Source organism: Microcaecilia unicolor, chromosome 6, assembly GCF_901765095.1.
Source record: "Microcaecilia unicolor chromosome 6, aMicUni1.1, whole genome shotgun sequence".
NCBI lineage: Eukaryota > Metazoa > Chordata > Amphibia > Gymnophiona > Siphonopidae > Microcaecilia > Microcaecilia unicolor.
The window spans coordinates 113,535,880-113,557,793 of record NC_044036.1 but is presented as its reverse complement, the minus strand read 5'-3'; the positions used below and the strand labels follow the sequence as shown (position 1 = coordinate 113,557,793).

General features: G+C 42.4%; 1 protein-coding gene across 2 annotated transcripts in view; it reads left to right on the top strand.

Moving 5' to 3' along the window:
• Positions 1–21,914, top strand: part of PRRX1 (paired related homeobox 1) — a 147,795-nt gene that overhangs the window by 87,442 nt on the left and 38,439 nt on the right. For both annotated transcript variants that reach the window (XM_030206913.1, XM_030206915.1), the window contains exon 2: positions 13,207–13,382. In XM_030206913.1, the coding sequence (XP_030062773.1) occupies positions 13,207–13,382 (176 nt within the window). The remainder of the gene's footprint in view (positions 1–13,206; positions 13,383–21,914) is intronic.

The window sequence follows — 21,914 nt, the reverse complement described above, 5'->3', positions numbered from 1 at the left end:
CACCCCAATACCAAAAGATACCAAGAAAAAAACAAACAAAATCACCAACTACCGCCCAGTCGCATCTATCCCACTAGTAGTCAAACTGATGGAAAGCATGGTAACCAAACAAGTTACGGATTACATAAACAAATTCTCAATACTACATGAATCACAATCAGGATTTTGCCCCCTCCATAGTACTGAAACAGTACTAATTACTCTCCTAGCCAAATTCAAACAGGAAATAGCAACAGGTAAAAACATACTTCTCCTCCAATTCGACATGCCTAGTGCGTTCGACATGGTAAACCACAAAATTCTACTAAGATTCCTAGACTACTTCGGAATTGGTGGAAGTGTACTTAGTTGGATTAAGGGTTTCCTAACCACCAGAACATATCAAGTGAAATCAAACTCGAACATATCTTCACCATGGAAAGCAGACTGCGGAGTACCTCAAGGATCACTACTATCACCGATTCTTTTCAACCTAATGATGACCTCACTAGCCAAGTCCTTATCCAATCAAGGCCTCAACCCTTTCATTTACGCAGACGGTGTCACAATATGCATCCCTTACAAACATGATCTAACAGAAATCACCAATGAAATCAAACTCAGCTTGAACATCATAAACTCATGGGCGAATGCATTTCAACTAAAACTAAACACAGAAAAAACACATTGTCTAATCCTTTCATCCCAATACAACACGAACAAATCCACTAACTTAAACACCCCAGATTACACCCTCCCCGTCTCAGACAGCCTGAAAATTCTCGGCGTTACAATCGACCGTAATCTCACACTAGAGAATCAAGTGAAAACTACAACAAAGAAAATGTTTCACTCAGTGTGGAAACTCAAACGCGTGAAACCATTCTTCCCGAGAGATACAATCAATGGAACTAACCCATGTAGACTACTGCAATGGAATCTATTCGGGTTGCAAAGAACAAATCATAAAGAAACTTCAAACTGCACAAAACACAGCAGCCAGGCTTATATTTGGAAAAATGCGATTCGAAAGCACCAAACCCCTCCGAGAAAAACTGCACTGGCTCCCAATCAAGGAAAGTATTGTGTTCAAAATCTGCACCCTGGTTCATAACATCCTTTACGGTGAAGCCCCAGGATACATGACAGACCTTATAGACCTACCAACCAGAAACACAACAAGATCAACATGAACATACCTAAATCTCCATTACCCAAGCTGCAAAGGACTTAAATACAAATCAACTTATGCATCCAGCTTTTCCTACGTAAGCACACAACTATGGAACGCGTTACCAAACGCCGTGAAAACAACGTATGACCACCTAAACTTCCAGAAATCACTAAAAACTAACCTGTTCAAAAAGGCATACACTACCAATCCAACTTAAATGCCTGAACCCTGCAACATATAAGCCGCATTGAGCCTGCAATGAGTGGGAAAGCGCGGGGTACAAATGTAACAAAAATAAATAAAATAAAACACAATGAAACCAAAGCTCGTACTGGACATAACTAAACTCTTCCTCCCTATGATTCCCTAAAGGGTCTGTTACACATGGACTTTCTCTTCCACAACATCACTTTGTATTTGTTCATACCGGAATTGGCGATCACCTTTATGGTACTATGTAAGCCACATTGAGCCTGCAAATAGGTGTGAAAATGTGGGATGCAAAGTAACAAATAAATACATAAGTTAATAACCACATTTAAGAAACAGTCACATTAACCTATTCAGGTCCTTACCAAGTTACAACTATCCAAGACCCAGGGATAGCAGAACATCTTGCTTGGGAGGGCCAAATAAACCAAACTCTGTCCCTGCCCTCTTCCCCTCTCCCCAGTGCTGATGCTGTGGTAGGGCCATGGTCCTTGTGGTTCATCCCTTTCTGCTGTCTATGACAAGACTCCCACATCCCTTTAGGCCTCTTTTCTTCCTCTTTTCCAGCTCATACTCTTCAGGAAGTCACTCTAGGGGTATCACTCTTTTCTTCTTCCCACCAATTTCTCCTTGAGCATGGTGTCCGGTTTTGCTTTCCTTACCTCAAAGCTTCCAGTAAGTTGTCCCAAGTACACCAGTGTTTCCTGTACTTGAAAAAGCAGAATGTATTTTCTTCAAAGCTATTTCTTCTGTAGTTGATTGACCAGCTCTGGTGTCATTATAAGAGTTGGTTTTGCTTCAGTTCTTTTGCGGTAGACAGTGAACAGCTGTTTTCACAGTTTATTTATTTGGATTTAGCTCAGATTTTTTTCAATAATCCTTGGGTGAATATCTTCCTAAAGGTGGTTAATAAAGTCCAATAAATAAAGGTAGATTAAGCGGGGAAGTTATTAATATGGGCTACTGTTAAGACATGATATTTTACTGCAAACCATAGTTATTAGTAACTAGGTATTAATACATTAAGGACTAGAATCTGTAAATGGCACCTAAATTTGGGCACCGATAAAAATCCATGTAGTGCGCTATTTTATAAATGGTACTCTGAGCCGCACATTGTTTATAGAATAGTGCTTACAGTCTATTTCCACATCAAACGTTGGACACAAGAACTGAAATCTGGTATAAATCTTGGTGTGTAAGTTAGACATGGTCCCTGGTATTCAGTAATATTGCACACATCTTTAGTGAACGCCCCTGACCCACCTATGCCCCTTCTATGGCCATGCCCCCCTTTCAGTTGTGCACTATAAGATTTGCGCCCAGATCTTTATAGAATAGAATATAGCAAGATGTGCATGCAAATCCAAAATGTTGCCAATTAAGGTCAATAGTTGATTGTTAGCACCCAATTATTGGTGCTAATGGGCTCGTTAGCCAATTTAGTTGTGTGCATATCTCAGGGTTGCATGCAATTTTGTGTGCCATTAATAGAATCTGGGGGAAAATAGGATATGTATTAATGTAGCATGAGTTAGTGGAAATAAACAAAACAGATCAGTGATAATCCAAACAACTCTTTATTGCAGACTCTCAATTAATCAAAAGCCCGACACAGGCTGCCATTTTTTGGAGAGCACCTTTCACTTTGAAGTAGAGATTGTGCTGGTTTTTATCTGCCCTGGTACCATACTCAATTGACTCCCAATTGTGTATGGTGGAAACTATTGAATATACCATTTAGTTATTTTGATGGTGAAGATTACAGTATAGCCCCTGATGCAGCCCTTTTGGGCGAAACACGGCCTGTGTTGGGCTTTTGATTACATTTAGAGTCTGCAATAAAGAGTTGTTTGGATTTACTACTGATCTGCTTTGTTTATTTCCACATTGGAGTTTGCGGATCGTCTGCCTTGTTGCTGCATGAGTTAGTGGGCCTGTGTACACCCCAAGTATTTTCCTGTCCCCAGAAAGCTTACAATTTAAATTTGTTTCCAAGGCAATGGAGGGTTAAGTGACTTACCCACGATCACAAGAAGCAGCGGTGGGATTTGGACTAGGCTTCTCTGGTTGTCATCTTGGTACTCTAACCACTAGGCTACTCCCCCATTCTGAACCACACCTCATTTATCTGTGCTCTTGTAGTCTATAACTGGTGTTCCCTTCTCTAACACTGGCATGTTGTCTCCTACCCTTTCCCCCCTAAGACTTTCTGAAGTCAACTGTTGAAAATTTTTGAAGCTTGAGATAATATCAAGTACATAAGTTCTTCAGGGAATATGAATGCACCATGAACTTAGATCAATAAGAGGGGCTTGTGAGTCAGTTTAGCAACCTGGCTGGCTCATTCCACCTCTTTACCTCTTGTTTGAAAAGCTTTTCCCTTGAAGCTGATCCTTCATACAGAAACGTGGGACTGTTTAAATAATCTCTTTCCAGCATGTACAGCATATTTCAGAGCAGACTGGGATTTCCCTTCTCATCCTTCCAACAAACATTAAAGTGAAATTATTACATTGCCTAACCTTTCACATATTGGACCACTCAATAACAAAATTACTTTTTGGTATGTCAGGAGAAAGAGAGGGCACAAAAATCAGAGACTTTGCCTCAGCTACAGCCAGGGCGCTTTGCCAAAGACATTACCTTCTCCAAGCCACAGCCTGCTTCGTAAATATAACCAGTTAACCACGTGCTTCCAAGGAGAGGAAAACAATCTGCAGCTGGGAGCAATTACAATATTATTTTACTCTGTTACCATAAGAGCTGTAGAATTGTACAGAGTAGTAGAAGTGCCTTGTACTCCCTCTTCAAAAGGGCTGTAATGCTACTTGATGACAAAGTAATGCCTTGGTTTCTTCATGAGGGCTGTAACACCATATGGATAAGCAGCAATACCTTCTGTCCTTCAGTGGATATATATTACTGCATAATTTGACAGGATTGTTTCTGTTCCTTTATCACAAGGGATGTAACATTGTGAGATGGGCAGGCGTGGCTTCCATTCTTTCATTATATTGACTAGAAAGTCATATATTAGGACAGGAACACCTTCTGTTTTTCCAGCATGAAGGATGGAATTTTCTGTGGTGGACCAGAGTATATTTATTGATCATTTATATATCAATTAAAACAATTTAGTCAAGCAATTAAGGAACATAAGATCAAATATGATACCAAAGATGCTCTTATAACCAATCTCAAAAACTTATGTACTTTCATACTACTACAGTAGGTTCTTACTAGGGGAAAATAAATGCTTTCAGATCAGTGGCATAGCTATGTGGGGCCACGGGGGCCTGGGCCCCCCCTCCAAATTTCCTCTGGCCCCTGGTTTTTCTGGTGGGGGTCCCCAACCCCCATCAGCTGAAACATTGTCCAGTGCCATTGCATGTCCTGCTCTATCTTCCCCTCATGTCCGGCATTGGGTGGGGAGCAGCAAGGTGGTGGTGGGGGAGTAGTAGGGCAGCGAGAGGTGGTGAGGTGGCAGACCAATATGTGCCCCCCACCTTAGGCTCTTGCTCCCTCCCACCGCAAGGTCTGGCTACGCCCCTGTTTCAGATGACATCAGATTAAACTTGAAGACCTTCCAGGAGTGCGTAGCACCCCTCCGGGGCTAGCACTGCAAACTCCTTTACCTTGAAAGCAACCCTTACCCACCAATATATCCTATTCTGTCATCACCTGAGTTGTAACACTGTCAACGTTTTTCATCATAGAAGATGAGAGGTCTTCACTCTTTCATTATAAATGGTCAACACTGTGTATGGCATGGACGTGCATTCTGTTTTATTATTAGAATGGTTCTAATGGTATGGAATGACAAACAGACCCAAGTAACAGATTTGTTTGCATAATTTGGGTATCCTGAAAACCAGATTTGTTAGTTGTACTAGACTAGACTAGAGGACCACTACCTCCTGGTTACTAGATAGCTCCATATCTATAGGGACAGAGTGAAACAGTTCTGGTTTTCTCTCCATTGTATATGCGGACTTGTGATTCCTGTTTAACAAATTGGTATTACAAGACCACGAATGGAATTGGAATAAGAGCAGGTCTGGCTCTGCATCACCTTAAAGACGTGGAGCTACATGGCAAACTTACTTCCTATAGAAAAGATAACAAGTGAACAAGGTCTTGGGTCTTGTTAGGAAAAGGGAAGTGAAATGGAAAACACGGCAGTGGCTGTTTATCATTTCCCACCGGAAATCATTGTGGGTTCAGAGTTTTTCTAGGTGGATTTCTCAGTAGGAAAACAAGACTACAAATTCCAGAATCTAGAATTCTTTGAGGTAGAAAATTAACCCCCACCATCACCATCACCAAAAAACTGAACAATATGTCTTTCCCCTTAGTGATCTGGTAGAGTAGCCTCTGTTGCACCCTCTAGAATACAGGAATCCTCAGTAAAATTGGTACCAGATATTATCCTGTATAAGAGGCCAACTTTCTGTCCCTCTTCTCTTCCTTGGCAGTCTGACCAGTGGCAATGGTGGCAGGCTGACAATGTGGAGACACAGTAGACATGCACTCCCAATCTCCATGGCTGTATCCCTTCTCTTCCCCTTCCCCCTCCCAAGCTTTCTCATGCATGATAGGGGGAAAGCAGCCAGAGGGACAACAACCTTGCACATAATGTTGTGCTCTAAGAAACTGAGAGGAACCTGAAGGAGAAGAGGGGAGGATAAAGAGGAACTGGAGGATAAAGGGGGAGATGGAGAGAGATGAGGGAGATGTAAGATGGAGAAGAATCTAAGGGAAAAGAGGTGAGAAGCAGATAGAAATTCAACAATAGGGAGAGATAAAGAGAATCTTGATAACTATGAATGACAGCAGGATGGGGAGAAAGATGGAAAGATATTAAGTAAGTAGTTAACACATGATATTTGCCTCAACACACATTAAATGGAAAAATTGTGTCTTTTTTTTTTTTTACTTTAATTCGCATTTAGCGTATGTCACTGTGCTCTGCATACTGAGATGCAAAGCATGCAAATACATGTAAAGTACATTATTATGCAAATGGAATAATGCAGCTTGTGTTCAATACTGCAAGCTGCTTTTTTTGTTGGAAAAATAATGTCAGCTCAAAGCTTGAAGTATTTTCCAGCCTGGGAGCATCGGGTCACTAAAATGCCATTTAATAGGTGCCAGAGTTGTAGAAATATCAGCTAGAATCTACTTTTTCTTATCAGGGTGCTAAAATCTGGAACAGATTGCGGATCATCTTATGTTCCGGAAAGCTCTGAAATCTTACTTATTATCAAATTAGGAAGACTTAGGAAGTTATAAAATTATCTTGTGATGTTTTATTATTACCACTTTATTAAAATCTGATTTTATGTACATCTCTAATTTGTAATTCACTTTGAAACTAACTGGTAATAGGGCAGACAATACAAACTAATATAATGTAGTATAGATATCTAGACATTTGAGATTGTTAAATTTTTCTACTTGCCCCCCTTCCTACAATTGCTTAAGAAATGTGTTTTGGAAGAGGATTTGATATTTCCTCAAGTAGAATTGTTATCTGTGGTAACATTTATTATTTACTGGAGGGCCCAGAGCAATTGAAGGAGAGGAAGAAGTCATGGATCATATTACTTCAGTGGATAGTTTGGAATTGTCAGTTTTCTTAGTCTTCCCAGGATAAAATGTTCCAACTCATGCTACTTAACTCTCTCTTCTAGCTCAAATCTGAAGCAAAACTAGCAATCTTGAAATTATTTTTTGCTAAGAAACATGTCCTTTTATGTGGCCAGAAAATTAACATTTTCCCAGATGGGGGTAGACCAACTCAACTGCGCTGGAACCTTTCCTAGATCTGTGGCCTAATGTTTTTAGCTCTGGATGCCTCATTTTTCCTTGTAAGTCTCTAGTCAGATTTTTGTATTATTTGAAATTTTTTGATTGGTGATTACTATTAAACAATAAGCAACAACGTTTCTTGCATAATGAAATTACCAAATTTACAACAGCAAACAAGCGAGTGTTACTACTTACTAGGCATTAATCACCATCATTTTCCTCTCATATACTTTCCACCCACACCATCCCATCTCCCCAGCCCACCCCACAGCAATATCCATCTCACCCCACCCCCCAATATACCCTCCACTCCCATGCATTATATTCCCATAACCCACAAACTACCCACTTCCACCTACACATTTTTCCACGTCCTTCAGGAATTAAGAAGTGTATTGCGCAATCACATGGTTAGGAATCCCAAAATGGGACTCTATTCAGTTATGCAGCAGAATAGAGAGGGTCCTAAAGTAGACAAATCCAATAGGCAAAAAACAAAGCACAAAAGGGCCTCCAGGGTTGGAACAAAGCACAAACTTTAATGAAAGGGACAATATTGTTTTAAAGTTTTGTATGAATACTTATTTTTGTAATTATTTTTATATTTATTTGTATTTATATCTATGTTTTTAGTCCCCTGAAGCAGGCTCCTGGAGCGCCGAAACATGGCCAGTGTCAGTTCCCTTTCTTTAAAGTTTGTGCTTTATTCCAGCCTTGGAGGCCCTTTTGTGCTTTGTTTTTTGCTTACTCTATTCAGTTAGAGAATTTGTTTCTGAAAAATCTTCTGTTAGTGTTGTTTGATGTCTCCTGTTTTGTGTGAGTGACAGTATGACAGAGTCAAGTGTTTTTTTGTTTGTTTGTTTGTTTGTGTCAGGTTTGCCTTAGTCTACCAATCTGATGAGCTACTCCTGTAGGATTCTGATTTTCTCTCCCCATGGTGTGGTGGGCTACTTGCAATAGAGTAATAACTCTTTATTCTTTCTTTTCTTACTGTATATTTTTCTTGTCATTTTCTTGGATTTATGTTTCTAATGAAAATCCATTTATAAATTTTGAAATAAATGGTGGATGTTAGTGGCCCAGTGCTCTCAGGCAGAAAAATAGCACACTGGCTTTGAGCTGGCATTAGTTTTCCATGAATAACGCTTTGCATCTCATTATTACATAGCATATGGTTACTTAACTTAGGGGTATGTTTACTAAGGTGCGTTAGCGTTTCTAACTCATTTTTAAATTTAAGGCACATTAAACGCTAACGTGCCTATACATTTCTATGGGCGTGTTAGTGTTTAACGCGTGTAAACCATTTACGCACGTTAAAAACGCTAACGCACCCATAGCGCACCTTAGTAAACATAGGTGTTAATGTGCAGTACAGTAGAATAACACATGATTTTGCCATTTAACATGCATTAAGAAGCAAATATCATGTTATTCCATTAATACACATTAGTAACTACCCCCTTAGGACTAGATTTAGTAAATGACACTGAAAAACGGCACAAAAAAATGCACGCAGAGTGCTATTTTATAAACGGTGCTCTGAGTTGCACTCCATTTATAGAATAGCTCTTAGAGCCAATTGCTGTGCGTGTGAGTTAGGCATGGATCCCCGGTATTCAATAATACTGCGCAGATCTTTAGTGAATGCCGTCTTCCACCCATGCCCCTCCCATGGCCAGGCCCCCTTTTCAGTTGCATGCTAAAAGAGATATGTATGCATCTTTAGAGAATAACGCTTGGCAAGATACATGCATTAATCCAAATTGTTGCAACAATTACTGACAATAATTGATTGTTAGCCAATTTTACACGCATATCAGGGTAGTGCGCAATTTTGTACATATAAATTTGCATGCTATTTATAGAATCTGGAGGTTAATGTCTTCCCATCTTTTTCTCCCCCTTCTGTGCTCATTTCAATAACCAAGGTTCTCTCCATCTCTCTCTCCGTTCTTGAATTCCTATACTAGGAGAAGTAGCCTAGTGGTTAGTACAGCGGACTTTCATCCTCCGGAGCCAGGTTCGAGTCCTACTGCAGCTCTGGGCAAGTCACTTAACCCTCCATTACCCCAGGTACAAATAAGTACCTGTAAATACTATGTAAACCACTTTGAATGTAGTTGCGAAAACCACAGAAAGGTTGTATATCATCCCATTCCCTATTCCACTGAATCACCAGGAATTGCTTCAGGGAAGCCCAGGAGGGTCTACCTGGGGGTTGGTATCTCACAGAGAGGGTCTTGGGAGTGTGGGAGCATTGGATTTAGATTTGGAAAGGTACCTGTTGCGGTGGGGGGTACCTGTGAGGAGGTGATGGAGGAGTACCACTATTTCTACAGTTCTGACCCCTTTAAGAAAGAATCCCCAGGAGCATCGGACTGTACAAAAGTGGCCTGATGCTTCTGGGGACCAGTATAATGTAGCTTGCGAGGTTCATTGTAAATTGTGTCAGTCATTTAGTGCAGGAGTCACTGACCAGCAATACAGAGTTTCCGCAGGTTAGGGACTCATAGTAAAATGCAGGATTGTAGCGAGCTCTAGGTCCACTCTGTGTGATTTTCTATTAGGACCCTATTCGCCACCACCAAGAAGAGGAGATAGTGGGCTGCGAACAATTTTTATAACCTTCTATATTTGTGCCCTGCATGGCCATACCACTCGCACAGCCCTTGGCACACGCCCGTAAAGTACCATATGTTACTGCAGCTTAGTAATTTCCAGGTATTTTTTTGTGGGGGTACTTGGGGGTACTGAATACTGGCACCTTTTCCACTGTCTGCTAAAATTGACCCATGGTCCCCAAGTTTTAATGAAAGAACTCAGGCTCTACACACCAATTCTGCCTTGTCATAGGTTCTGTGACTGGTTGCAGGGGGGCTGGCTATTGTGGGGTGGGTCCCTCAGTGATCACCCCACCCCTGAAAGGTGGCCTGGCATTTGAGTACCAGCACCTTTTTCGCTAGAAAGAACGCACTGGTAATTTCCCCCCTAAATAGAAGCACAGAAGGAAATTACTTTAGGGCGGGAGAGGGAAGAAGATGTAGAGCTACCTCAGAGAAGAGAGGAAAGGGGAAAAATTACATGGAGAGGATCCTGTAATGGGATGGGAGGGAGAGTTGGAAGGAGCAGAAGAGGATGGAAGTGGTGGATAGCAAAAGACAAACAGGAAGTAGGTGTAAAATAATGCACTTCTAATTATTAAATGATCTGCCCATGTATGAAATGTAAATTTATTTTTATTTTCCAAAGTACAGCACGATTAAAAAACAGAGCAACTGTACATTGTGTTTTTGTTGAAGCAGGGCATAAGCAAGTTAAAATAAAAATTGGACTGTTCTATATTAAAGGATGACACTTAGCCAACTTGTGACTTTGGGGTGTCAAATCACCCTGAGGTTATGTGCATCAGGCCTTGCATTTGTACAGGTAGCAGATGGGTTGTCCTCAGCATGATTTCAGTTCAGTGGGAAGCAACTGGGAGCGGAGCAGGCTAAAGCTTGCTTGTACAGCACTTTTTAATACACTGAGCCTATGATTTTCTGCTGATTGTTTGACAATATCTCCCCATGAAACCTGGGTACTGAGAAGAGCTTCAGGACGGCAGAGAAGCTAACAGAGCTTGTTTCTATTATTACAGCTGGTATTACTCAGATTGTCCCAGAGTTACCCTGACTGGGAAATGGCTATGGGGAAACTGCCAAAACAGCAAACCAGCATGCCTCAGAGGAACCCAGGAAATTTATTTAATCATATGAAAGAAGAACCAGTTTAGAATATTTTATGGAGACTATTAGTCTGATTAAACAGTTATCAGTGATAGGAGGTGTGGTTCTGGAAACAGAGGTATAGGAGGATAGGGTGAGGTATGTTACAGGGTTGTGTGTGTGTGCAGGGGGGAGATATAGGGAGATAGGGGTTGTGGGGGGGGGGGGGAGGAATGGGCATGAAGAAGGTTGAATGCTGTGTGTGTGTTTATACATGGAAGGGTGGTGTGTGTGTGTGTGTGTATGTGTGTGTGTGTGTGTGTGAGTGAGTGACAAGGGTATACAAGCACACTTTCCCCTCTATTCTACTCCTTGTTCTCTTTCTCTCTCTCTCTCTCTCTTCCTTTTGCCCTCTATTTTTATTCCCCCTTCTATGCCTCCCCTTTCACTCTCCCCTTCTACCTTCCTTTTTCCTTCTCCTCCCTCTCTCTGTATGCATGTGTGGCCTGTACAGTATAGTAAAGTAGCACAGAACAAGGCAGCAGAAGAGCACCAACAGCCAATGCAAGCAAGCCACGGAGGTTTACAGAGATTCCAGGCCTTGCCTTCCTAAGGAAGACTGGCAGCCTCCAAACTGAGCTTTGAGTTAGCAGGGAACCTGGACCCCACCGACCCAAAGATGGAAGAGCCACAATTACTTCAGTCACTTCATTTTTCTCATCTCCATGCCATTTTGGGGTCAGTGGGGTCCAGGTTCCCTGCTAACTCAAAGCTCAGTTTGGAGGCTGCCAGTCTTCTTTAGGGAGGCAAGGCCTGGGCTCTCTGTAAACCTCCGTGGCTTGCTTGCATTGGCTGCTGGTGCTCTTCTGCTGCCTTGTTCTGTGCTACTTTCCTCTACTCTACATGCATACAGATAGATAGACAGAGAGATACACCCTCAATAACAGGCCCTCCTGCTCTAGTGGAAAGCACCTAAAAAGCAGTAAGACAAATAAGGAAAAGAATGATCAAACTAAACATTCAGAATTTCAAAAATCTTTTATCAAAGAAATTAAAATAAACCACTATGTACTATGTACTAAGGAGGCTAGGGCTATTCAGCTTGGAGAAGAGACGGCTGAGGGGAGACATGATAGAGGTATATAAAATAATGAGTAGAGTGGAACAGGTGGATGTGAAGCGTCTGTTCACGCTTTCCAAAAATACTAGGACTAGGGGGCATGCGATTAAACTACAGTGTAGTAAATTTAAAACAAATCGGAGAAAATGTTTCTTCACCCAACGTGTAATTAAACTCTGGAATTCATTGCCGGAAAATGTGGTGAAGGCGGTTAGCTTAGCAGAGTTTAAAAAGGGGTTGGACGGTTTCCTAAAGGACAAGTCCATAAACCGCTATTAAACGGACTTGGAAAAATCCAAAATCCCAGGAATAACATGTATAGAAAGTTTGTACGTTTGGGAAGCTTGCCAGGTGCCCTTAGCCTGGATTGGCCGCTGTCGTGGACAAGATGCTGGGCTCGATGGACCCTTGGTCTTTTCCCAGTATGGCATTACTTATGTACTTATGTAATTAGTCTTTTGATCTACTTAGATTGTTTTTAAATAGGAGTGCTTTCTAGTAAGTGGTAATAGTGCTCAATTACGGTGATACTCCTAAAGCCTGCAGGACTATTATTAGTAGTATTATTAGACTTCCCTACTGCTCATTGAGAGCTCATAGTAGAAATACATCAAATCAGCAAAACAATGAACAGAAAAATCAATAATCATAAAAATAAAAGCATAATAATATGGCTCCTTTATAATGTCCAATGCTTCTAGGCAACTGCTAGAGCACTTGCAGCATCCTAACAGAGATTTCATCAAGAAAAGGCTGGGTTTATATTTCAGGGGTCCTTTTACTAAGCTGCGTAAGCGCCTACATGTGTCCAATGTGCGCCAAAATGGAGTTACCACCCGGCCACCGCATTGCTCTTGTGGTAATTTCATTTTTGGCGTGCGTCTAATACGCGTGTCTGAAAAAACATTTTTATTTTTGGACTTGCGTATTGGACGTGCACCAAGTGGCATTTGATGCGCGTAGGTCATTACCGTCCGGTTACTGCGTGAGACTTTACCGCTAGGTCAATGCCATACATCCATTTTTGGCAAAAAATTTTAAAAGGCATTTTTTACAGGTGCACTGAAAAATGATTCTGCGTGCGCACAAAACACGCGTCTACACTACTGCAGGCCATTTTTCAGCGTGCCTTTGTAAAAGGGCCCCTCAGTGATCAGTTTTGAAAAATATATCAGCCTAACCTGACTTCCTTTCTATTTTAGATGAGCAACTGAATGCTGAGCAGAAAAAGAAGAGAAAACAGAGGAGAAACAGGACGACCTTCAACAGCAGCCAGCTTCAGGCACTGGAGAGAGTGTTTGAAAGGACTCATTACCCCGATGCTTTTGTACGGGAGGATCTTGCACGCAGAGTCAATCTCACTGAAGCCCGAGTTCAGGTAATCATGAATATATCTGCTAGGTCATTACTTAGAGGGAGTGAGGAAAAGTTGACGTTTATTAGTGTGGATTTATTCATGAGCTGTGGCCTGTACTTGTGTTCTATAGAAACTGCTTCAACATAGTGGATCAATTGCAATGTAAAAGGCCCTTCAACTAAACTGCAGTAACCTTTACACTTACCACACAAGTAACCAGTGCTTTTTTTGTAGGAAAAAAGGTACCGGTACTCATTATGGGCGGGGCCACCACCTATGGCTCTGCCCCTATGATGGCCATACCCCTGTTAGCCACACCCCTTATACCAACCATGGCACATATAAACAGGCATCATTGAAAATATTATACCAGTATAGGAGAAAAAAATAACTTGAATTTTTTCATTATTTTATTTATTTAGATTTTGCTCACACCTTTTTCACTAGTAGCTCAAGGTGAGTTACATTCAGGTACACTGGATATTTCTCCGTCCCAGGAGGCTCACAATCTAAGTTATAAATAATTTCTGTAAGATGTTACAGCTCCAGTACACCCAGTGCAAAATAAGATAGCAGATGTAAATTCTCAAATTGGACATATTCCAAACACTAAAATGAAAATAAAACGATTTTTTCTACCTTTGTTGTCTGGTGACTTTGTTTTTCTGATCATGTCGGTCCCAGTCTCTGATTCTGCTGCTCTCTATCTGTTCCCTTAACTCCGTTTCCAGGGATTCCTTTCCGTTTATTTCTTTACTTTCCTCCTTTCTTCTTAATTTCTTGCTCTACATCCATAGGTAAAAGCTGGGTCCTCTGCAGACTTGACTGGAAGAGGTATAGAGTGAATCCAGTTTTTGCCTCTTTTCTCCATCCATGTGCAGTTTTTCTCCTCTTTTCCCTTTCCCTCATCTCTGTCAGTATGCATCTCCTTCCAATTCTTCCCTCCCCTCCATCCATAAGCATCTCCTGTCCTTCCTCTCTCTTCCCTCTCATACATCCATGTCCAGCATTTCTCCTCTCTCCTCCCCTCCATCCATGTTCATCTCACTTCCTCTCTCTTTCCTTCCCTCCATCCATGTCCAGCATTTCAACTCTCTTCCCTCCATCCGTTTCCAGAATTTCTCGTCTCCCCTAAATCCACGTGCATCTCCTCCTCTGTCTTCCCTCCCCTCCATCCATGTACAGCATTTCACCTCTCCCCCTCCCCTCCATCCATGTACAGCTTTTCACCTCTCTCCCTCCCCTCCATCCATGTACAGCATTTCTCCTCTCCCCCTCCCCTCCATCCATGTTCATCTAACTTCCTCTCCCTTTCCTCCTCTTCATCCATGTCCAGCATTTCAACTCTCTCCTCTCCCCACCATCCATGTGCATCTCCTTCCTCTGTCTTCCCTCTCCTCCATCCAAGTCCAGCATTTCTCCTCTCTCCCTTCCCCTCCATCCGTGTGCTGCACAGGCTACTGAGATCCAGTGTTCAGACAGAAATAAAGGGATAACATGGTGACTAGCTGGTGTAGAGAATCAGTATTAAGGGGATATTTTATAACCAAGCTCCTAGTTTAACAGGAAAAGAAGACATTTCTAGCCTGTTTTATAAGACATATAGCTGCCTGTCTTTTATAAAATACTAAAAAAAATAGTAAAGCACTTCACTACAGGATTAAAATAACATAGGGCCCAATATTCAAAACTATTTAACTGGCCAGGAATTGCTCGTGGCCAGTTAAATAGCGTTTTAGTGCCTAACTATGGATATTCAGCAGGAGATAACAGCCTAGCTGCTAATCAGGTATATCTCATGATATAGTTGGTTAGGTGCAGATATTCAGTGCCAAACTGGCTATGTTTACTAGTTAAAATAGGCCATATAAATTAAAGGCCTATCTTTAACCATTAAGGGTCAGTGGAGGAGTAGCCTAGTGGTTAGTGCAGACTTTGATCCTGGGGAACTGAGTTCAATTCCCACTGCAGCTCCTTGTGACTCTGGGCAAGTCACATAACCCTCCCCATTGTCCCTGGTACAAAACATAAGTACCTGAATATATGTAAACCACTTTGAATGCAGTTGCAAAAACCTCAGAAAGGTGGTATATCAAGTCCCATTTCCTTTTCCCTATATATGATGCTTAAAAAATCTGCACAGAAAACATTTATGCCTAAGTGTATTCTATAAGATTTAGGTGTGGTATATAGAATTCACTTATCCCAATTCAATTATTGTAATGCCATATATGCTGGCTGTAAGGAGTACCTGTTGAAAAAACTCCAAACAGCTGAAACCAATGCAGCCAGGTTCATATACAAAATCTCTTGTTTTGAAAGTGCCTCCCCTTTATTAATCAAATTACACTGGCTTCCCATCAAAGCGAGAATCACCTTCAAATTATGTACATTTATCTTTCAAATCCTAAATGGCACAACTCCAGACTATATGGTACCATTAATACACTTACCTCAAAGAAACACTAAATATGAGGCAAGAAACTATCTCAGACTACACCTCTCAAATTGCAAAAAAGTGATCTACAAAAATGCCCACTCTGCAGATTTCACTTACCTGTGAACCAAATAATGGAACTCCTTACCACCCAAAATAAGAAATATACAGGAATATACTAGATTCCACAAAATCCTGAAATCGTTCCTATTCAAACAAACCCTCACAAAGAACAACCATATCTGAAACAACTAATTATTACCTGAATTGATTATTGCTCTATTTACCAGTAACCTTCTCTTTGCTTCATGTACAATTTCTCATTCATAATAGATTTTCTAAATGTTAATCATCCATAGCTATTCCAGTACATTTATGATACTGTATTGTAAAATTGGATTCTTACAACGAATTACTTTCTTATGCATTATTCTTTGTTATGTATCCTATGCTGTTCATTGTATGCCACATTGAACTCAAACTTGTTTTGGATAATGTGGGATATAAATGTCACAAATGAATAAATATGCCCAATACGATACAATAGCCATCAAAAGAAGTCACAATAGCAGGACAAATTACAATAGCAGAATAAAACCCCCAAATTACACAAAAAATGCAACCTAATGGGGAACCATATGCTTTCTGTCAGTGGCTTAGCTACGTGGGGCCATGGGGGCCTGGGCTCCCCAAAATTACTTCTGGGCCCTGGTTTTGCTGGCGGGGGTCCCCAACCCCCACCAGCTGAAGCCTTCATCCAGCGCCGGTCTCCGGCGCTACCGCATTGCCTGCCTCGCTCTGTCTTCCCCTCACATCCAGCATGCTCCTTTTAGGGGAAGAGAGAGCAGGGCAGGCAAGACGGTGGCACTGCAAACCGGCGCTGGACGGAGGCTTCAGCTGGCGGGGATTGGGGACCCCTGCCAGCCAAGGTATTTGCTGCGGTGAAGCGGTGGGGAATGGTGAGGCGGCGGTGAGGCAGCGGGGGGCGGCGCTGGGCAGCAGATCAAAATGTGCCCCCCTCACTTTGGGCTCTGGCCCCCTCCCACCACGAGGACTGGCTACGCCTCTGCTTTCTATACTGTTTTGCTTCTGAACACAAGGTACGATAGTCCAGGGCCTGGAGGTACCTGCGGTAATAACTCATGCCAGTTCAAAGCAACTATATGTACTTTTCACATAGCCTTGCAAATTTCCATCTCTGTGGTTGTCAGCATGGTGATTACAGAAAGGAAAACCATCCGAGGAATTCTTTCTGTTACAGTGGAGAGTGAAATAATTACAACAGCTTAATATATAAAATAAGCAGCCACATAGAACGATGAGAAAACATTATCATGTCAGGGTGCCGAAAAAGTTGAAAAACTACTCAGAACTGGGTTTCATGATTTCAGTTGTCAGCAGAATCCATTCTTGGTAATAGTTTTCCATACTAGATCATTTCCTGTTGGTCTATTACAGAAAGAAAGAAGTCTCTGTCTAGCAAAGTTGAGTTGTGTGATCTTTTCAGCTTGCTTGTGTGATATCTGTAAAACTGCAAGAGCTGGAAGGCTGTAATTCCATCTACCTTCAGGACGTGTAGTCTGGATCACAGTTGGGAAATTATATCCTACGAGGAGAAAGTTTTGCCAAAAACTACAGCAAGAAATTCAAAGATTAGAACTCTTTGCCAAATACATGATGGTCCATTGGAGTTTCCTAGATGGGCATGGATAAATATTGTCTGGAATGTAGGATAAGACTCATAATGGTTTAGTTTCTCTTGTTTATCTCTGGGCCTCACCTGCTAGATTTACCCTCCTATTTATCAAGCTGTGCTAGCGGCTGCCAGTAAGGCTTAGTAAACCGGGAAGGGGGGGGGGGGGGGGTTAGTTATGATATTGTGTGTAAGAATTGTGGTAAATTAACTTAAAATAACTGCTTTAAACATACAGGTGCAACATCACCTTAAGTTGGTACAATAAAAGTTATTGCTACCTACAAAGAATCTCATATTCTCAAGGAACAGTACAGCGTCTTGATCTTTTCTCTCATTTATTTTTATTTTCAAATATTTATAACTCAAAAATCCAGTCATGACCTTTTCATGTTTCATTTGTGGAGTGAAATTGCTGATGAGTAAGTGACGAATATAAAATTACCCAAATGATCGTTCTGCTTACTCATGGGAAGAGAGAATTTTGGAGGTTAGTTATGACTAGAAGACATGTGGAGAATGGAGGTTTTCTGCTATACAACTATTTATGATAACAATATGAACAATCAGAATCTATAAAACAGTTATGCCATCCAGAAAAGAAAAATACATTCATAGAAAACACACTGAGAAAAGGGTTAACACTGAGAGAAAATTAACATCCAAAAAAAGGAATTCCACAGTAAGGTTTGCCTTCACGGGCTGCCCATGAAAGGCCTAGTAAATAGTCCATCTTTTCAAATAACACTCACACACTTTGGAAAATTTAAACTGTTTATTGCTCGCTGCCCCTTTTAAGATTTCAAAGACCAGAGGTCATTTCACAGTTCGAGCTACAATAATAAATTGGGGGGGGGGGGGGGGAGAGCACAATGGAGTGCAAACAAAAAACATAGTCAACCTGCATTTAATATTATTCAAATTTATACCTTAGATTTACTCTCTCAAACAGAAGGAAATATCAAGATAGTTTCAAAAATTCAAGTCACTCTTAGCAGCTCTCCCAACTGCTCATCTGTCTTCCAGGGACATAAGGATAGCTTTTATTCTCCTTACCTATCTGCAACCAGGCTACCTAAAATCCTCATCCTCAAGAATACTTTTAAGCTTCTTGATTGGCTGAATTTCATCAGCCTAAACCTCAGATGCCCCCCTTGGGGTTGTTTCAGCTTCTCCTTCTGCAGGCAGCTGGATTAACAGTTTCTCTGTCTTTCTTCTGACCTCTGAGAAGCTCATTTATGTGATGGTTTCATACATGGAGTGGCATTGCCTTTCAAAGGGAAACCAGATCCCCAGCTTCCTGTGGCCTAGTGCTACAGTTCCCCATTGTGCAGAGATGAGGTTTGGACTGGCCTCTGGAACATACAGGAAGCTCAATTTTTGCTGCAGAATTTTCTTGGATGCTGATGTGATCTTTCTGCCAATGTTACTTTCTTTAATGAGTTTGAAATGCATACCGTTATTTCCGTGTGCATCTTTTGATTACTTTGTAGTTTGATTTTAATCTTGATATAATTCTGCCAGTTATTTTCTGCCTAAGGGCAACTGTGTGCAGCACTTACAATCAAGAGGTTGGGTGCAGGGAGCAACCATTTAAGCAGATTACCTTCAAAACCTTAGGCAGTTGTGAATACAAGCTCCAGGTACTGTGGCTTCAGTCCATGCCATTTCTGATTGAGCTGGAAACCCAAAGGAGTGGATAAAGGCTAAAGGGTCCTTTTACTAAGGTGAGCTGAAAAGTAGCCTGCGCTGGTGTAGATGGTGTATTGGACGCGCGCAGGTTCATTTTTCAGCGCACCTGCAAAAAAGGCCTCTTTTTTGGGCCAAAAATGGACATGCAGTAAAATGAAAAATTGGTGCGCGTCCATTTTGGGCCTGAGACCTTACCGCCTCCCATTAACTGGGCGGTAATCATCAGCGCATGTACAATGCTGATTACCACCCAGTTAGTGCCGCGTGCTGGAAAGTTTCCTGCGTGCGTAGTGGGCTCGCAGAAAAAATGAAATTACCACCTGGGCCACACGGTAGCCGGACGGTAGTTCCTAATTTGCATGCGTTGGGCGTGCGGAGGTGCCTACGCAGCTTAGTAAAAGGACCCCTAAGATGTACCTTGTCCTCTGTGCATATTGAAATATCATGCTATCTGTACTTATTTCTGTTGTGTGGACTTCATCTCCTAGGCAAGCACTACATGAACAAGCAAGGACTTAAGTATCAGTACAAAAGCAAGGCGTAGTGCCCCCCGGGTGCACGGAGCCGCCACTAACATGGCGCCGTGCCCCAATGGGGCATGCGCAAAGATCCCAGTGGAGTGTGAGCAGGATGCAGCGGGAATTTTTCCCGCCACGCGGCAGCACCCCGCTGGGGTGGGTGGGGAAGGAAAGGGTATATAACCCTGAAATGGAGCTCGGATGTCCTCTTCCGGCGTTCGGGCATCAGCCTGCACCCAACCCCCCCCCCCCCCCACCCCCCCGAAAACAAAGTTGACGCGATCACATATGTACTATGTCGCTACTTTGGCGGGGTACTCAAGCCTGAGGGAGTAAGCTAGGCAGCCGGGATAGCTGCGCTTACGGTTGAGCGCCCTTGCTGTGCGGCGGGGAGCTCTGTATCTAATTGGTCAGTCTTGCTAATAGCGGCGGACTGGGTTGGCTAGTAAGCCGGAAGGCTGATTGGCTTGGGTATACCCAGGCTTATGATGTTTGTAATTAAAATAAAGCTGCGGCCAAGTTATGCCATTTCAAGAAATGCCATGATTCCTGTTGTTATTTAATGTCATGAATACCATTAGACCCAATGGGTCTCGGCTGCCTATGTTAAGAGTATCAGGGAGCAGCAGCAACCCAGTTTCACATGACTAATTAGTCTCACTGATTAATTGTCATCAAGTCGAAGCTGACCTGGCAACCATATACATTGACTTTCTCCAGAATGTCCTGTGTTCTATTTGTGTGTGAGGACATTTTAACGGAGCAATCATTGTTGTGATTCTATCAAGCCATCTTGGCACTGGTCTTCCATGCCCTCTTATCTTCAGCCTCTCCTAGTATAATTGCTTTTTCTAGGGACGCTGCCCATTGCATAATATGTCGGAAATATGATAGTTTGGGTCTAGTCATGTGAACTTCTAGTGAGAATTTCGGTTTCATTTGGACAAGGATCTATCTGTTCGGTTTCCTGGTTGTCCATGGTTTTCATATCAGTTGTCTCCAGCACTATAACTCAAATACCTCAATGCTCTTTCTCTCTTGCTTCTTCATGGTCCAACTGAAAAAAAAAATATTGCTTGTATAATTCAAATCTTTGTTGGTAATGAAACATCACATCATAATTCAGTTTTAATCATCAGCTATGTGGGTGTTACCCTTGAATCAACACTATCTCTTGAGTCTCATTTCTCTAAAATCTGTAACTCTGCCAATCACATATTGTGCAATACAGACCCTGTCCACCGAGATCTGGAGCATGCTTGTTTGTACTTGTGTTTCATATCTTAACTATTGCAACCATCTTTTCTAAGGACCCCTTTAGTCTCAAATCTCAAATTTTCTGTGTCTCGCTTCAGTCCCCCTACTGTTCCTTTTGTAGAACAAGGTTGGAGTCCCCTAAGTCTCACTAACTCTCTATGGCCCTTATTTTAGAAAGCATGTTTATGATTCCCACACGTAAGTAGTAGCATTTGAATGTGTATATTGCATACATGTGTTAAGTACTGATTTTAGAAAACCATTATTTTATATGCAGAAAGCCACAATAAGGGTAGACTTGCAAGGTGTGTAGTTTGGGCAGTTTCACCATTACATTTTCATTAGTGAGGGCAGGGCCGCCAAGAGGGGGGGCAGGGGGGGACAAAATTCCCCAGGCCCAGGCCTCCAAGGGGGGCCCAGCGCCGCCGTCTCCTCCACCCGCCTCCCTCTGTCCACCACCGTGCCGGACCCTCCTGAATTCAAATCATAGCGCCTCACCTCGACCTTGCTCTGTGTGAAAGAAGCGCAGCAGCAGCAGTCTGCAGATCGCCTGCCTTCGGGTCTTCCCTCCCTGTGTCCCGCCCTCGAGGGCGGGACACACAGAGGGAAGGCCCGAAGGGAGGCAATCTGCAGACTGTCGCTGCTGCGCTTCTTTCACATGGAGCGAGGTCGAAGTGAGGCGTTATGATTTGAATTCAGGGAGGCCCGGCCCGGTGGTGGGTGGAGGGGGGGCAGCGACGACCTCGAGGGGGGGGGCGGTGGCGGCCGGGGCCCCGGGGGTGGCCTTGCCCCAGGCCCGGCCCAGTCTCTCGGCGGCCCTGAGTGAAGGACAGGCAAGTTCTTCAGGACTCCAGGGAACCTGCCTTTCCTTAGTGACTGAAAACAATATTGAAGCACCATCCTCTACTGGTAGCAATGCAGTTGGAGGACATCCGCACAGCTTAGAGGGAACAATG